Raw genomic sequence first — 17,561 nt, 5'->3', positions numbered from 1 at the left:
ATGTTTTCTCCAATTGAGAGAAAAATCAGAACTCTATAATTTTACAGATAATTTTATATATGTCACTCGCTGTGGTTTTACCCTTCCAAGATTTTTTACATAAAAAGTTTTAGCATCTCCTGCGATCATTTCTTCTCTTTGCATGCACGAAATCTTTCTGCAAACATTAGACCTAAAACCTCACTCTGCAATCACAAATTTTCTAACAAAACAATAATACACAACAACAACAACAATAACAAGCTTTTATCCCACTAAATGGGGTCTAACAAAACAAGAAAATGAAAGCAAAATAAGATTGGAAGCTTTTTAGTGGTTTGAAACTCGAGATTTGGCTTGTTTGTGATCAGACAGTTGATGTGTTAATTGATCAAACATATGCACCAGAGCCAGCAGAGTACAGTCTTTCAACTTTTCTAGATAACTGCAATATGGGTGACGACGCAAACTTTGACTTCTTGACAAATCAAAGAGTATGGAGATTTGACAAAAGAGTTCATTCTTGTGCACTAGGTATGATCCACTTAACTTTTAGTTACCATCATACTACTTAAGATATCTTTCTCATATTTCAGCAACATATTACACATGCATTCACCACATTTTCTCCCATTCACTCTATCGGGCAACAATAATTACAATTTCCTAAACTATTAGTAATATATTTATCAGCTTCTAACATTATTAATATAGCTCCAACTTTATTATTATTATTTATTTATATTGTGTTGCCAAAGACTGGTATGATGGAGCAATATCTCAGCCCCAGCTGGTATTAGCAGATCTTATTGCAATATTCTTTCCCACTGGAAATTACACTCTGACATACTTCAGGAACATTGCTAAGGTTTGTTTCCTCCCCATTTCTTCCTCTAGCAATGAAATAAATTCCATGCCTGCTAAATATAAGTAATAAAATGTGAAACAATTTTTTTCTTTGAGCTCAGAATGAAGGTGTGATATCGGTAGCACCTGAGAGTTGCAACAGAAGCACCTCTACACCGTTGGATCCCATCATAGTTCAGTGTTGATGAAGATGCATTAATACCTTAATCGAGACTTATTATTATTATTATTATTTTCAATCCAGATCAGTGCAATCCAAGATTCAATTCTGCTCTCATCACTTCTTCCATTTGAATGAATTGCATTCTGTATTTGCAACTCTATTGAGAAGAATAAAAGGCAAATCTTCATAGATTGGTAGACACCATAAAATTTTTGTTCTTGAATTATTGACAAATAAAAATATCTGAGATAATGGTCCTTAAAATTTTGAATTATTTACAAGCTAATTCAAAATTTAACCTTGTCTTTATAGGAATGCAAGTGCACATCATGCTTGGCTTCCTGTCATTGTAAAAAAAAATATATCTGCTAAAAAAGTCAACATAATTTCAATATCTTAAAAATATATATATCATGAAATCTCTACATATATTGAGATTCTTCTTTAAATAACATATCATATAAACACCTATAGCAATAAGGAAATATATATTTCACGGGCAAAGCTCAATTATATATTTACAAAAATACCACGTTCAAATTCATCCAAAAAATTCAAAATAATAAGCATTCCTCGTTTTAATTTTTTAGGTGGGAGAACATCACTACTTTCAAAAGCAAATCATCTGCTAAAGAAGATGACATCAATATATTGAGAAATAAGTTTTAGCAAACTCATGCACGTTAAGATATTAGAATAAAGAGAAACATTTTTTAATTGCTTAAACATCAAATGCTACAAAATAATTTTGTGCAAACTGCAGGTTTCTCAGAAACCAAGCCTTGAATCCAATGGAATAAAATACCACGATTAATCAAAATGGCGACTTAGGCCTTAAGTGGGAAGCAGTCAAAGAAATAAAGATATACATTTTTAATTACTTAAAAAGGTTTTACATGTTAAAAAAATATCTTTCTTTAGCAGCCAGCGAGGCAACAACCAAGGGTGATGGCTGGCAATGGTTTGTGGCAGAGAACATGATCGTTAGTAGCTAGCAGTGGTGGTGGTGGCCAGCTAGCGGCCAAATGACAGTGATGGCAGCAATAATAACTTCTAAAAGCATTCAAAACATCAAAAAAATTATTTTGAGTATTAAAAAATAATTGATCTTTAAATAAACATTAAAAAAAAATAACTTTATCAAAAGAAAAAATAAAATAAGAAGAAAAGTGATCCTAATCAAGAAGCAGAACATAAAACCTTCATTTGATCAGAAAGCCATTGAAGGAACCTAGTCAAGAAGATAACTATCTTCCAAGTCAACATTCAACAAACTGAGAAATGGAAATATGTGACCCAGCTGAATGCTCTGCATTATTTCTGTTCCAAAAAGCTGTGCCGGACATTCCAAGTAATGAGCACTTCCAAGAATATCAAAAAATTATTGTAATCACTAAAGTTAAAGTAGCCCAATTTTAATGACAAACTTGACATATATCTGAACTAAAAGCAGTAATATTAAGCACATAATCTCCACACAAGTCAAATTCATTGTATTTCTTGAAATTCTCAATTTTCTCATCTAATTTTTTTGTTATCATGCTTTTCAACATTGGTTGTATCTGCAAAATTAACAACGGAATTATGCTCTACTACCTTCGCACAGGCTCAAACCATCAAGTCTATTCTCTCACATAAAGTAATAAACTCACAGCATCCATCTTGTTTTCCGCAAATCCTTCTCATATTGTTTTTTAGGGTATCCAAAAATAACCTGAACCAAAGCCCAACTAAAAAATCTAGGTTCGAGTTAACCCAATTAACTGTTGGACTAGATTCGGGAATAGAATCCTAATATATTAAATTTTTGGGTTGGGATGACCAGCAAACCCAAACATACCTAAATTAAACACAAATGACCATTATGCCTTATCTTAAATAGATAATTTAGATCAGTTAAAAGAGAGTCGGGTTCAAGCTTTATGGCATATAGGTTCGGGTCAGGTAAAACACAAACCTGGCTTTATAACTTGAATTGATACAACAAAATTTTTATCCATACTATTATGAAACACAGATGGGTTTGCCATCATTTCTTTTTAAGCATTTATATATACCAAATAATTCTTATTTATATGCATATCTACCACCTACAGTTTTATATTTACATGCATAGCACTCAAATCTTTACATAACATCAAAAATATCATTATTATGAACTTTTTATAAGTGAAACACAATTTCATGTGTATATTTATAACACCGAAGTGCTATAATTTACATATGAAAAGCTAGGTGTTAGATATGTAAACACATAAAAATCATGTGGTATGTATATTAAGTCCCTCCCCCACACCCACAAACATTTTTTGGTACGAGTCAATGAATATTAAATGTTATAAATTATATCACAACATCAAGTAAGAAAAACTTCAGTGTGCTGGAGCGGTACTGAAAGGAAAACATAAAACATTAGAATGTATGAAACATAAAAACATCTTAACCTGAGGCCTTTAATCAAATCAAAGAAGCTTGAGAACCTTTATCAAAAGATTATTTAGTGTGAAACATTTATGGGATCACCTGGACTTGTTCTCGAACAAAATCTTCAGTTTAGTGCCCACACATTTTCCTGCAAGGATCTGGACATAAAGTTTCGATACCTTGATGGGCAAATTTATCGGATTTCGAAAAATTCCTAATTGAGAAATCCTTGAAGCCTCTAAACACCTTATTTATAGATTTCAAATGAAATGGTTTTGAACTTAATTGCCACGCTCATGGTTTTTCAGAAATATACATCAAAAAGATTTCTTTTTTCCTTGCTACATAGAGACACACAAAGAGAATATGTAACTGTAATCTTGTGCTTGGATTTATAGGGAGTGGGAGAAATAAGCTGAATAAGCAAAGTTCAAAAGTCCCATTGCGATGGCTGAAGGTCTGCAAGCCACAAATAGTAAATAAGTGAATTTACGTTGTTATAAATAAGAAGCAAGTGCACAAAAAAGATGGAATACAGCGAAAAATATTAATGGCAGTCCACAAAGAAGGATTATTTGGAAGATATCGTATGAGAGAAAATAATAAGGGTGACGATCATAAACCAATGTCCAAATGAAAATATCCGGTAATGGGAAAGTTAAAAAAAACTGATACTCATTTGCATATATTCTTGACTGTTGAGAGTTACGTTTGCAGGTTTTCACAATAGGACCTTATCAACAAATTATTTCTATATACATAATCTACAAAAAAAGTACACTGCACTTGGATACCTGGATGACAAAAAATATGTCATGCAAAAGTCACAGGAAAAATTGATAAAAATTTCATAAGGCAATATTAACAGCACTATGTAACAGTTTTAATTATAATAAGAACAACTTACACTAAGAAATATTGACAAGTTTTGCACGATTAGTGCTCTTGTCTACCTCCACTTTCAGTCCAAGTCCTGAAATTTCTGGCGTGTTGACAGAATCTAGCAGCTGAAGTTCTGCCACATACTGCTGGTTTTCAAAATTTCCTTCGAGCAAATTCCTAGCCGTCAGCAGCCCCCATTCTCTCAGAAAAGGATTTTCATCATCAAGAACACATTGTTGTAATAGCAAAGGTATTGCATTCCTCATCCTGATCTTATCCTGAACTTCCTTCCTTCTGTGCAAGCAATTACCTATCACTGAAACCAAATCTCTCCTAAACCCTCTGTAAGGGCACATCTTCTTACCCTCTGTAACAACTGATCTTCTTACAATCGAGGGCGGTTCCAGTTCTTCGAGAGAAATTAAGACAACTTCCATGAGACCAGCTGACAGCAATGATTCTACCGGGGCTTCTAAAGCTGCCAAAGAATGATCCTCCCAGGCACAAGAATCCCTCAAAATCATGAGAGAATAACCAAGCACGTCAATTGTGGGGAAACCTGTGGGAAGAGCAGAGGTTCCTCTTGAAAAGAAATCTGTAACATTAGTGGCTTCCTTGAAAATTTTTAGAATGCTAAGAGCAAAATCATTGGACATGCTGATGTCTCCAGGCCTTTCGCTAAGGCATTTTGATAAAAGTTTGAGAAGAAATGCTTGAGTGGACGAAAATAAGGTATACTTTTTATCAGCTCGGCCATAATCATCGGAAGTGGGGCCTATCTTTTCAAATAGATGTAAAAAGTATGGCTCCTCAATACATATTTTAGTAAGGAGCCATTCTAGCCACTCTTCCTCATAACCACCTGCAGCATGAAACACATTGCACAAAAGGAAAAAATTATGAAACGAACTGCACTAGAAAGGCTTGTTTCTTGCAGATAAATTAATGAAGATGAAAAGAATTAAAAACCAGGTATTCCAACAGAATTATGAGAAAAAAAATTCAATTAAGTAAGCAGATTCTTCAATAAATTCCATGTCAAAAGGGTGAAGGTAAAAAATAAAAAAGAAATCACCATACAAATCAAATGGTGTCTATCCGAAACATTTTTGGACCTAAACATTCCCGCATTGTTGGTATATGTTCAAATGTAAGACTATTCACCACGAATATATTTCATTGTGTTATTCCCACCATCACTATAATATTATCATTATTTACAACATTCATTATAGTTAACTGAACAAACATTCAAATGTTCTCATTTATATCACTACACTTGATAGCAACTTCTTTATTGTTCCAATATTTGAATCCGAACGGCATAGATTGTCCATATTTAAGTCTCAGTGATTGACTATTGAGGCATATCTCCATGTCAATCACTCTTAACTTAGAAATTATCATCATTTATACCCATTCTTCTGAATAATAGAACCAAATACTTGAACCTGTCATATTTAGATGTCACGTGATTTCAACAAATATTTACTGAATATAACATCAAGCGAAGCAACATTTGTTGAACTCATTATAATACAAGTTTTTTTATGTTCAGATAAATTAAACATGTCTAAAACAGCATAATTCTTCTTTGATGTAATAAGTAGCAGATGTTATATTCGGTTAAGAGCAAACATGAGCAACAGTGACTTCATTTACCTTGCTGGAAGTGAATGATGGGGCATAGATCTCAAAATTCAGGAAAAAATATACATGTAATTATGGATAAAAAAACAATAGACTTTGGCCGCTTTTCATTTCGCTTTCTGTGTCATTTCATAGGGCAGTCATGACAGACGAAAGCTTAAACAAGCTGTTCTCTTCAAAAATTTATAATCAAACTACTAAGTTTCAAAAAAGCTAAAATCAAAGTTGTTAAGAATGCTTAGAGAGCATGATCAACTTGAACAAGTCGAAATTTAAAAAACAAGAAAGAAAAAGGAGAAGCATCCTTCAATTTTAGAATATTTTATCCAACACAAGGGGAATATGCAGTTTTACTACTACGCACAAATGCCTGAAACAAATTTACTAAAAATAGATGACTTCTACTGAAACTTAAAAAATAGAATAATTTAATGCTGGCAAGAAAATGCTGAGATTTACAAATTTCATAGAAAGCTGAAGCAACACAAACAAAACTATTATAGTTAAGGCCTCAGGTCTAAGAAAGCACACCAGTGAAAGCCGCCGTGACGCATTCCTTTCTCATCATCGCAAAGCTCTTCAAGCCTTCGGCGCCCACCATCTGACGAGCAACAGGTGTCTAACACCATACATAGGGCATCGCAAACCTCCGATTCCCTAAACTCTGCAATCTCCAAGAACCGCACCGGAAAGAAGGCAGCCCACACAGCCGCACGATGTTCCTCCCCTGCCAATGCGACGTTCCCTAGAAGCTGCAACCCGACCCGACGGATCTCCGACGTTGCAATGGACAAGCCGAGGATGGCCTGCACGACGACCGAGCCACCGTTGTTAAGGAAGGCGTTCTGGTTGTCGGTCTCACCGGCGCAGAGGTTTCTAAGAATTCTGAAGATGAGTAAGGTGTCATCAGGAAGAGTATTACATAGACGGTTGAGGAGAGTAACAAGGGTTCCGGCGGTGGCAAGGTGAGAACGGCCCTCTGGTCTTTTCGATGCTTCGAGGAGCTTCTCTAGGGTTTCTTCACTTTCTGCTGCTTGCACCATGGTGCAAGGAACGAGAAGAGACATGGAATTCGTGGCCGGTTTTGAAGCAGGATTCAAACAGGCTTTATGTTAAATCCTGACCAACGGCAAAAAAAGCTTTCGTAAATCCTACAGGTTCTGAATTCCCGTTTTTACTCCGTTTGGCCTTAAATCCGGGATTGGTAAATCCCGCTGGAGAACGGAGTTAAGGGATTTAGAGAGGCTGGGGGAAGAGAGAGAGAGAGATTAAGGGTTATTTTCCTCAATGATTTCTGGTAGCATCGGAGCAGAAGGAATAGGTTGAACTCAAAACTGTCTTGCTAAAAGAATATTTAAGTCTGGAGGCCTATCTCTACTGTATCACGGTCATCCCCTAGATACAGCTACACGTCCGAGCGACGAACTTAATAATTTTTCCAAAGAATATATCGTGGAAGCTGAGAGAGAAAATGAGAATGAGAAGAGAGAATCAGATGCAGAGTTGTCCTGCGGGGGCAAAAGGGGTGTTCTCTATTTCTTTTGCCATTTTTATTCTACACAACTTGAAAGTTACAAGTGACAATAAGAAAAGAATTCCTTTTTACAAGGGGGTGAGAGAGAGAGAGAAATAGAGCCTAGGACTCCTTTTTACATGTAAGGGTCATCTATTTATAAAGAGATAAAGAAGGGAGAAGAATATAATATTTATGCCCCTGTTTTAAGGGGATATGTGAAGGGTATTGGGGTCCTTTCTCTGGTTAGATCTATCTCCCTGTATCGTTTTTGTCGCAACATTCATCGGCATAAGGTGGCCAGCCCAAGCAGTCAGCCCTCAGTGGTCGGCCCCTGGTGTTCTGCCCATGTACAGTCGGCCTGCGATGGTTAGCCTTCAGTGGTCGCCCTTGGTGGCTAGCTGGCTGGATATTGCGGGCTGACTGGGTTTGGCTAGCCATGGTGCCTGGTGTAGGTTCCAGTGATGGCTATGGTAGCCACTTTCCTTTAGCTTGGCAAGGGCCTGTTTTTTGCTATGCTTAAAGCCAACAAGTTTTTTTATTTCTTAGAGGCGAAACTGCAATAAGAATGAAAAACTCATAAGTACATAAAATATTATTTCATAAATCTCTGATTTGACTAGTTTCATGAGTCTTTTAGTTGGTCTTTAATGAGTATATTTTTTATAATATTATCTCCTTGCTTGTCCCTGAAGAGAGACTTTGATCTCTCGTTCTAGAGGAGAGGCTTTGTTTGCTCATCCTACAGAAGAGTCTTTGTTTGCTCGTCCTGAATGAGAGGTTTTGTTCACTCGTACCGGAGGGGAAGCTTTGTTCGCTCGTCCTGAATGAGAGTAAATGTTCGCTCGTCCCAGAGGAGAGGCTTTATTTTCTTGTCCGGGATGAGAGTTTTTATTTCCTAGTCCTAAAGGAGAGTCTTTATTGGCTCATCTTGATTGAGAGATTTTGTTTGCTCATCCTAGATGAGAGTCTTTATTCGCTCATTGTCGGTCAGAATTTTAGTTGGTGGCTTTTGAAAATAATTTAAATTGACTGGGATTTTTGGAAAATATGGATTTAAATTTGAATGTGTGTGTGTGTGTGTGTGTGTGTGTAATTTTGATTTAAAAAAATAGTATTTTAATTTTGAAAAATGTGACTGAATAGATCTCATATATTTAATAGTTTAGTAACCGAGCATAAAACTACAAGTGATACATTACCTAGAAAGGTAAATATTTCACTTGACGACGGGCTTGATTATATAAACTAAATAATTTATGACATTTGTCTGATCTGCGAGTCTTTTATATGACTGATAAGTTCTACTACTTAATATAGAGATTAAATATAGTTTATTTTACTTTTCTTAACTTAATATAGAGATTAAATATAGTTTATTTTACTTGTGTTCTTGATTATCTATAGAGGCAAGCCCATATAATTAATTACATCTTAAATGGTCGAAGTCACTTAAGAAAACTCTCAATTAATATCAGTGATTTTGTCTTCAAGATTTAGAAGTTTAGGTTTTCAATGTTGGACACAGAAAAGTCAAATGATAATGGCTCAAGTAAAAAAATTTATTTTTTAGAATCCAATGGGGTGAAAGGTATGAAATGTCACAAATCCGAGGAAAACCCTGGTGACATCTTGAACTATCATATTGTTCGGTTTTATGTTTTAAAATGATATTTATTTGATGTTTACTCCTACCAAATATTAAAATTAGGGCTTGCATTTGCATGATATCTGCTTATGCAAATAGCCTAGAGTGGAGGGTTTACTTCTCGTCAGGCAGACAACCTCGGAATCCTATAAGGTTATGACTTATGTTGCATAGCATGATTGTGCAAAAGCCAAAATATAATGTTAGAATTTATTTTACATTAGGCAAACCACCTCGAAGTCTTATGGATTTGTTGTTGTTTAAACTAAGGGAATGTTTACTTGATGTAGATCCGCCTCGTTGTTAAGCCTTGATCGTCGTCCTTCGTCCGCTTGCTTCCTCGTTCAAAGCTCATCGTTGTGATGACTCCATGTTTAGGGTTTATTTGTGAGCATGCAATTAATGTTGAGTCTTGTGGTCTGTCGTGGGGTTCCACCTAACATAGTCCTGATATTGTATACCCTAGGGGTTTTTGCAAGTACATTAAGTTAAACATGCTGATGTGGTAAAAGGGAAGTGCAATAAAAAAAGAAAGTAGTCGTGCATACCTGCTGCTCCTACTGTTGTTGTATGGTTAGTATTACATGTAAATAATATAAATATGATAACAAGCTAAAGAAAACCAGAAGATATTAGTACATGTGTAAAAAGCCAGGTGGCACATATATGGATAATCAGAGCATGGGGCATAAGAGTTTTAGTAAAGGGGGAGCTCAGAATCAAAACTAATGCCCTAGCAATTCTTCCCAAAGGAACTCCATAGGCATATTGGTAACCATTATGTCTGCGAGATCCAACATATGGTAAAAGACTACTCATAAAGTACCCAAAAGAGGGTAACTGACTGGCGTATGATCTGACATTTAAAAGTCTTTAATTTAACAAGCACAATGATATTTTCTTAAATCTTTCATTTTGTCATACAAAATATAAATTTTCATTCGGAAAATTAGTTATATTATTTTTATGTATTTTGTAAATTAGATGGTTCACAAGTCAGTCACACTACTGAGCTAGAGCTACCAGCAACCCGTGAGAGCAAAAAGGTAACCCTTTACTAAATGTTAGAGAGCAATGATGCCAATCCTTCGCCCTTGAGTTCAGGATATGCACCACTTTACACATACCTAAATGAGGTTCTCCATCATCACTCATACCTACCTAAACCTCCGTCTTATAGCCCCGCTCAATGCTCCATATATAACCACATAGGGAAGAGAGATTGTTCACCAACACGAAGTTTGATGTTATTCGGTTTCGTCCACTTTAAAGTGACACTTGCAATCATCCAACACCTCGGCCATGAATCTAATAAATTTGGATTTATAAGATTTACTAACTTCTATTTAAACTAAATTATACTTGTAACCAAATAACGTTAAAGGAGGAATTACAACACTTTCAAGGGGGGAAAAACACCTTCAAAGAAGGTGAATTACGGGATTAAGCGAACTTGAAGCAGACCAAGGGGTGGGAAGGAGAGAGAGAGACAAGGATTAGTAGGGTAGGAGCGGAGTGGAAAGGGAAGACTTACCCAAGTTTAATGGTATCAAAAAAACTCGTTGTTCGTAAATAATTTATGTTCAACTCGTTAAGTAGCTCATGTTCGAATAGTTTGTTAAGTAAACTTAACACAAACAATTTTCTTAAGCTCGAACTATAAATGAGCCGAATATGAATAACCCTTTGGTTGATCGTGTTCAGCTCATTTTAGCTCAAAATAAAAAATATATATATATGTTTTATTCATATAATAATATAATGTATATATTTATACATAAAGTTAAATCATTATAGCTCATGTTTTTGATGGTTTTGTGCCTTTTATTGCAAAAGAAGGGGTGGAAGTTTGAAAGTTGCATCGTACAAGTTTTCAATAATTAATTTATTGATTGGCGCATCAAGCCTCACGAGCCAATTCAAATAAAAAGTTCAACATCGAACCAAACAACAATAATTTTTTTTATGAGCCTAATTAAAATACGAGTCAATTTTGAACAAGAATAAACATTAGCTCACACAAACTGGGCTTTTGTGCACCCCTAATGACGTCATAAAAATTGCTCTCCTTTTCATAGAATTTTTATTAACTGTTTTTAAAAACGGGCTAACTGAAACATTTTATAACTATATTATATTTTTATCCTTTTTTACCATAAATTGGCATGAAATTAATATATTTTAATTTAATAATACAATTATTTTTTTCATATGATAGAAAAAAAAAAACTTCTATTTTAATATAAAACTGTATGAAAATCAGACAAATAAAGTGATATACAATGAAATTACAAAAGAAAGAGTGATATGAGCGTCCATATAATAGAAAATCGTACTAGTTCTTTTGTTTTTTGAAGAGTTTCAGTTTAAGATAATGTTGTTATCCAAAAACATATTTTTGTGATTTTTCAGCAGCAGCTGCGCTGCCTAGCAGCTGCGCTGCCTTAGGAAGCTATTAGGGAGCTACTGCGGGGAAACTGACTGTCTGTTTGGTACAACTGTGTTTCCTTGAGAGCACAATCACACTCTCTTTCTGTTGAGTGAAGATCAATCCTTAAATTTATATTTTATTTGATACAATAGCGTATCCCGGCATCCTCCTCAAAGAGATTTTTCGTCGTTTTAGAGTGGAGATGATGATGTCCACCGTGCAACTTAAGCCTTAACTAACTTATGAAATTCACAAATTACATCAAACACTTCAGCTAAATTCACCTATTTGCATTGGTGCAATTTGCGATTTCTTCATTGCTTGTGAAAAGAGGGACAAAACAATTTTTCTGGGATTTGCTAAATCAAGTAGAAAGTCCGACTCATAAGTTGAAACTCGGGTGAAGGAGAAATTATTGCATACGGACACAGCATGCATCTCTATATGCGGTGTCCGATCCTGACCGTAGATCACGGTGATCTACGGTCAATATATATTTCAGTTAAAAAAAAAAATTAGGTGGGGCCCACCGAAATACATCCTAACCGTAGATCACCTGATTTACGGTCAGAATCAGACACCACATGCAAGATGCATGCGGTGCCGTCCGTATGGAATAATTTTTCCGTGTGAAGAGAGAGATTTATAAATCCTATTAAAATTGTCAAACAATTTTTCCAAATTTATTAAAGTTTACTTATTTTCAAAATTTAACCCTTCAAGATTTCAAATATCCGAATTTATTGGATTTATTACATACCATTCAAATTATAAATCCCGACCAAACAGCCCCCAAAATTTAGTTTCGTCAGTTCGGTAAAGGCCATCTCCCCGCGAAGGGCCAATATGCCGCACAGCGTTCTGCTATTTTTATCCTTGTCACTGTTAAAGGATTGCCGGCGACGCCAATAAGCAAAGAGCTGTCCTCAAAAAGTAATTTTAATTTATCAACAGTAACTGTATGAAGCATTATTCCTCACTGCAACATTTAAAGAGGCATTTCAAACCATGATGCCGCAACAAACGAAGCCTGCTTTCATCGCTAAAAAATAAAACGGAAATTTACAAACATGGCACCTAATTCTTAAGCATTTGCATTTCTGACACCCAAACTTTAATTTTTATTTCTTAAGTGTCTTTTCTTATGTATTAAAAGATGGATTACAGAAATTGGTCTTTTCATACAATATACATAGAAAATGATGTTATAATTGTAAAAATCAGAATTTAGGTGTGAGATATGTATATACATAAAGAACCTTGACGTTGCTACACCAAGAAAATGGTTCTTTTCGGAATAATTTATCAAAAAAATTTGGGTGGTAGATAAGTAATAATAAAATTTTATAATTAGATAAGTAAAATAATACATTTGGGATGCTATAAATGTAAATCCCCAATAAAAAAAAAAAGGCGTCCATAACCGATTGGCCTGTCAAAGTCCAGCTTATATCAGCAAGTCTCCTCAATTCATGGAATTAACACCAAACTCTTCCCTTTCCACCCTGTCTCCCTAATTTCCCCCCTCCCTTCCCATTTCTTTCTCCCGGCTCGCCTCCACTCTATATCTCCATTTTTCATGCCCACAGATTTCTTTCTAGGGGCGGTCCGGCCCAAAAATGATCGCCGCACATGTTGCCAAATTCCTCATATAACCCCGCCGCCGGCCGCCCCCCTCCCTCTTTCATGGCCCGCCATGCTTCTCCTCACTCCTCCATCTCCGGCAACACCGAATCATCCACCTCCACATCCTCTGGCAACAGCGAAATCGATTGGCCTTTCGGTGCCCGCCTTGGCACCCTCCGCCGCTCCGAGCTCCGTGAAACCGCTTACGAGATTTTTTTCATGTCCTGCCGCTCCTCCACTGGATTCAGAAACAGGGGAGCCACAGCCTACGTCGGAAGCCGTGGCGATGTGGTGGAGTTCCCATCCTCTCTGCAGCAGCCGGCGATAGTTGGCCCCAAGGGCGGCACCGGAATGATGGTGGTGACGAGCAAGGTAAAGAACGTGCTCGGGCTCAAGGCGCGAAGGGCGCCTCCAATGCTTACAATGAACGCCGTGGCGCTGAGATCGGTGGCAAATTTATACGCTGCCATACCGAACTCACCGGGAAGAAACGCGGTGCCGAGCTCTCCCGGAAGGATCAAGAGACCGATGACTTCTGCCGAGATAATGCGGCGGCAGATGCGCGTCACGGACCAGAGCGATAGCAGGCTTAGGAAAATTTTGATGAGAAGCTTCGTCGGCCAGAATGGTAGGAGAGCAGAGACCATCATTCTGCCGCTTGAGCTCCTCCGCCACCTAAAACCATCGGAATTCAACGACAGTCAAGAGTACCATCAATGGCAGCGGCGACAGCTAAAGATCCTCGAAGTCGGCCTTCTTCTCCACCCATCCCTTCCCCTTGATCGCCTCAATGCCGCCGCTCTCCTATTCCGGCAAGTTCTATTGGATAGTGAGGTAAAGCCCATCGACACGAGCAAAAACTCAGAAGACATGCGCAACCTTAGCAGCGCCGTGACAGCTCTTGCCTGGCGCAGTTCCACCGCATCCAACAACGGAAACTGTCATTGGGCCGATGGCTTCCCCGTTAACGTCCACCTCTACCTCGCCCTCCTTAAATCCATCTTTGACTTGCGAGAAGAAACCGTCGTCCTCGATGAGGTCGATGAAATTCTGGAGCTACTTAAGAAAACCTGGCCTACTTTAGGAATCAACCGAGTGATCCATAATGTCTGCTTCACCTGGGTTTTATTCCACCAGTACGTCGTCACCGCGCAGATTGAGCCGGACTTAATCAAGGCGACGTTAAAAATGCTATTCGAAGTGGCGAACGACGTGAAACAAGGAGTAGATCGAGATCCGAATTACATCAAGGTTCTCTCGGGCGTTCTGGTTTCGATGCAGGGGTGGACGGAGAAAAGGTTACTGGACTACCATGAGAATTTTAACAAGGGAACGCTTGAAAACATGGAGAAAATTCTTTCGCTGGCCCTCTCAACAACAAAAATCATCGTTGAAGATCTTCCCGGGATGGCAGGTAGCACGCCGGGGCTTGTAGAGAGAGAAACCGCTGCAGGCCCAATTTCCAGCCGGGTTGCATTCTACATACAAAGATCTCTGCGCAATGCTTTTACTAAGGTGTTTGAGACGGGGCATGGGCGCGTCGATAGCATGATCGTGGAGGTGGATGAGGATCCTAGCGATATCTTGATCCAGTTGGCTAAGGACACGGAGGGGATCGCCGCTGCCGAGAGAGAGAAGTTCAGTCCAGTGCTGCGAAAATGGTGCCCTGCGGCGGCCGGAGTAGCTCTGGTAACGCTGCATAATTGCTTCGGAGTTATACTGAAGCAGTACCTTGCCAAGGCGAATAGCCTCACCAACAACCTCGTGCGCGTTCTCCATTGCGCCAGCAGCCTTGAAAAGCTGCTAATGCAGATGGTTGCTGACGACGCCGGCGCTAACGAGGATGGAAACAAGAATTATAGCCTTCTGAGAGAGATGGTTCCATACGAGGTCGACACCATTGCCGTTGGTCTCATGAAAACTTGGGTAGATGAGAGGCTTCGAATTGGAAGGGAAAATGTTAGAAGAGCCAAAGAAACAGAAGTGAGTTGGCTTGATTGTTGAATTGAGAAGAGCATTTAGGGTTTTGTTAACTGATTTTGAACTGAAAATTATGTAATAATAGAACTGGATGCCGAAATCCAAGAGCGAGCCATTCACGCAATCGGCTGTAGATCTGATAAAATTGGCCAAGGTGACGGTCGATGAGTTCTTCCAGATTCCATTGGTGGCAAGAGATGAAATGGTGCACGATTTGGCCGAGGGACTTGAATCCATCTTTCAGGAATATACTAATTTTGTGGCGTCATGCGGTGAGTGTTGTTTCTTACGGTTTTCCGTGTTTAGGTTTCTTCAATTCTTTTGATTCCAATTTCGTCGGCAGGTAATCGGCAGAGCTACATGCCATCGTTGCCGCCATTGACGCGATGTAATCAGGACTCGAGATTGACGAAGTTGTGGAAGAAGGCGAAGCCATGTACAACTGGTATGGAGAATCAACAGGTCGTGGTCGGCGGTGGAGGCTTGGTTGCCGGAACTCCTGCGGGAGAAACCCACCATCCACGGGCGTCGACAAGCCGAACCCACCATCCACGGTCGTCGACAAGCCGAGGAACGCAGCGGCTGTATATCCGAATAAACACTCTCCATTACCTCCATTCTCACATCCACTCCCTCGACAAGTCTCTCACCTTCTTCTCCCGCGGTGGAGCCGGCTCTGTCTCCGCCCTCCCAGGCCCTTCCCCCACACTCCGCTACCACCAGCAACAGCTTCAAGCCAATCGCCGACTAACCCCCGCCACTCACTTCGATCTCATCCGCGCCTCGATTCAGGTCGCCATCCAACGCGTTTCCGAGGTCGCCGCCTATCGTCTCATCTTCCTCGACACCGGCCATTCCTTTTATGGTAGCCTCTACGTTGACGACGTGAGCGAATCAAGAATCCGACCCACATTGAGGATTCTAAAGCAGAACCTTAATCTCCTGCTAACAGTGCTCACCGACAGAGCGCAGCCGACCGCGATGAAGGAGGTGATGAGGGCGACATTCGAAGCGTTCTTGCTGGTGCTCCTAGCCGGAGGAACGGAAAGAGCTTTCGTCCGAACAGATTATGAGATGGTGATGGAAGATTTCCGCAACTTGAAGAGAGTTTTCTGCGCCTCCGGGGAGGGTTTAGTGTCGGAAGAAGTGGTGGATAAGGAGGCGAGGGTGGTGGAAGGGATCATCGGACTCATGGGTTTGCCGACGGAGAAGATCATTGAAGATTTCACTAATGCCGCCTATGCATCGAGCGGGTCGAGTAGTCCTGCAGAAGGGCGGAAGCTTCGCATGCCGCCGACCACCGGAAGGTGGAGCCGATCAGATCCTAATACCGTCCTGCGAGTCCTCTGTCATCGAAACGATGACGCTGCTAATAATTTCTTGAAGAAGGCTTTTCAACTGCCCAAGAGAAGATAATGCTATTTTTTTTTTTTTTTCAATTTGTTTCATTATTTTGATCGAAGCGATTTTTACTTTTTTTATAAAATAATAATCTAACAAAATCGTTGAAGGGTTTTTTGATAATGAAGAGAACAAATAAGATTTCTTACCCGGATGTAGAGAAAGGGAAGAAGAGAGCTGCATAGAAGCTGTCATGTGAGCTTAGAAAATATTATTGTCGAAATATTTAATTTAAATTATATAATTTATATTTTTTTTTTTTTTTTTTTTTTTTTTTTTTTGTTAAGAGTTATAATAGAAAATAATTTATTCTTAGTTATGATGAATAAATTCTTTTCTTGATATAAGTAGATGTTTTGTTTTCATATATTAGGAATTATTTATTTTCCTAATTTATATTTTTTTCTATTATCTCTTAATAATTAATATGAAATAATTTTTGGAGTTATCATGTGATATATATTTTCTTTCATGTCATTTCTTTTTTATTTTTCATATTGTAGGATTCTTATAAGGGTTATTTATACCCCCTTTCTTATCAATGAAAGTGATTTCAAAGTATTCCACTTTATTCCGCATTATTCTAAAATTTCAACAATTATGTCCGGACAAACTGTCATATATTGTTTGTGTTCGTTGTCCGGACTCAATTCTACGTCCAAATTTTTTTTTTTCATGTGAGATACCTCTCGTTCCTTTATTATCATGTCATCTAAATTGTAATCAAATCTAATTGTATTACATTCTGATTTGAGATATATTTTAGATGAAAGGAAAAATACTAGGCCAAAAGATCTCTTTATTAATATTCTTTCAATGTTAGTAGATCGAAATCAACAATATAATTATACTTTTTAATGTTGTGTAATTATACTCATTTGCTCTATGATTTTGCATGAGTGCTTTCTAAGATTAATCTTTGTCTGGTTGCACTCCTGAGATTTAGATCTACATTAATTTTAAGCTCAAAATTTTGAACATGCAGGTGATAAAATGC

The 17,561-nt window shown here is 38.0% G+C and overlaps 3 protein-coding genes across 4 annotated transcripts in view; 2 read left to right on the top strand and 1 right to left on the bottom strand.

Annotated features, from left to right (window-relative positions):
* The window catches only part of LOC110019017, a gene marked incomplete in the record, with an annotated part of 6,501 nt that extends 5,293 nt beyond the window's left edge, over positions 1-1,208 (top strand). The window contains 3 exon segments of the mRNA XM_020716534.1: positions 351-513; positions 738-847; positions 948-1,208. Coding sequence (XP_020572193.1) covers positions 351-513; positions 738-847; positions 948-1,031 — 357 coding nt within the window.
* A 2,192-nt stretch (positions 1,209-3,400) lies between these two features.
* Positions 3,401-7,279, bottom strand: LOC110019008 (ataxin-10). Its single transcript, XM_020716524.1, is given in 4 exon segments — positions 3,401-3,892; positions 4,341-5,177; positions 6,497-6,515; positions 6,517-7,279. Coding segments are annotated over 3 exon segments (1,347 nt in total). The 5' UTR covers positions 7,009-7,279; the 3' UTR covers positions 3,401-3,892; position 4,341.
* A 5,641-nt stretch (positions 7,280-12,920) lies between these two features.
* On the top strand, positions 12,921-16,758 carry LOC110019025. Of its 2 annotated transcripts, XM_020716541.1 has the most exons (4): positions 12,921-15,166; positions 15,249-15,435; positions 15,507-15,679; positions 15,710-16,758. In XM_020716541.1, the coding sequence occupies exons 1-4, from the start codon at positions 13,190-13,192 to the stop codon at positions 16,577-16,579; spliced, it is 3,207 nt and encodes a 1,068-aa protein (XP_020572200.1). In that variant the 5' UTR covers positions 12,921-13,189; the 3' UTR covers positions 16,580-16,758. The 2 variants fall into 2 exon arrangements, with proteins under 2 accessions (XP_020572200.1, XP_020572199.1); XM_020716540.1 differs by having other exon boundaries at positions 15,507-16,758.
* The last annotated feature ends 803 nt before the right edge of the window (positions 16,759-17,561 follow it).

The sequence above is a fragment of the Phalaenopsis equestris genome, unplaced genomic scaffold (assembly GCF_001263595.1).
Source record: "Phalaenopsis equestris unplaced genomic scaffold, ASM126359v1 Scaffold000038, whole genome shotgun sequence".
Taxonomy (NCBI): Eukaryota; Viridiplantae; Streptophyta; class Magnoliopsida; order Asparagales; family Orchidaceae; genus Phalaenopsis; species Phalaenopsis equestris.
This window is presented reverse-complemented; position numbering and strand designations above follow the sequence as displayed.

Excerpts from the sequence above, each read along its gene's own strand:
- LOC110019025 (XM_020716540.1), top strand. The coding sequence starts at position 13,190 with ATGTTGCCAAATTCCTCATATAACCCCGCCGCCGGCCGCCCCCCTCCC. Across the intron at positions 15,167-15,248 it reads GAAGAGCCAAAGAAACAGAA|AACTGGATGCCGAAATCCAA; the intron begins GTGAGTTGGCTT and ends ATGTAATAATAG. Across the intron at positions 15,436-15,506 it reads TAATTTTGTGGCGTCATGCG|GTAATCGGCAGAGCTACATG; the intron begins GTGAGTGTTGTT and ends TTTCGTCGGCAG.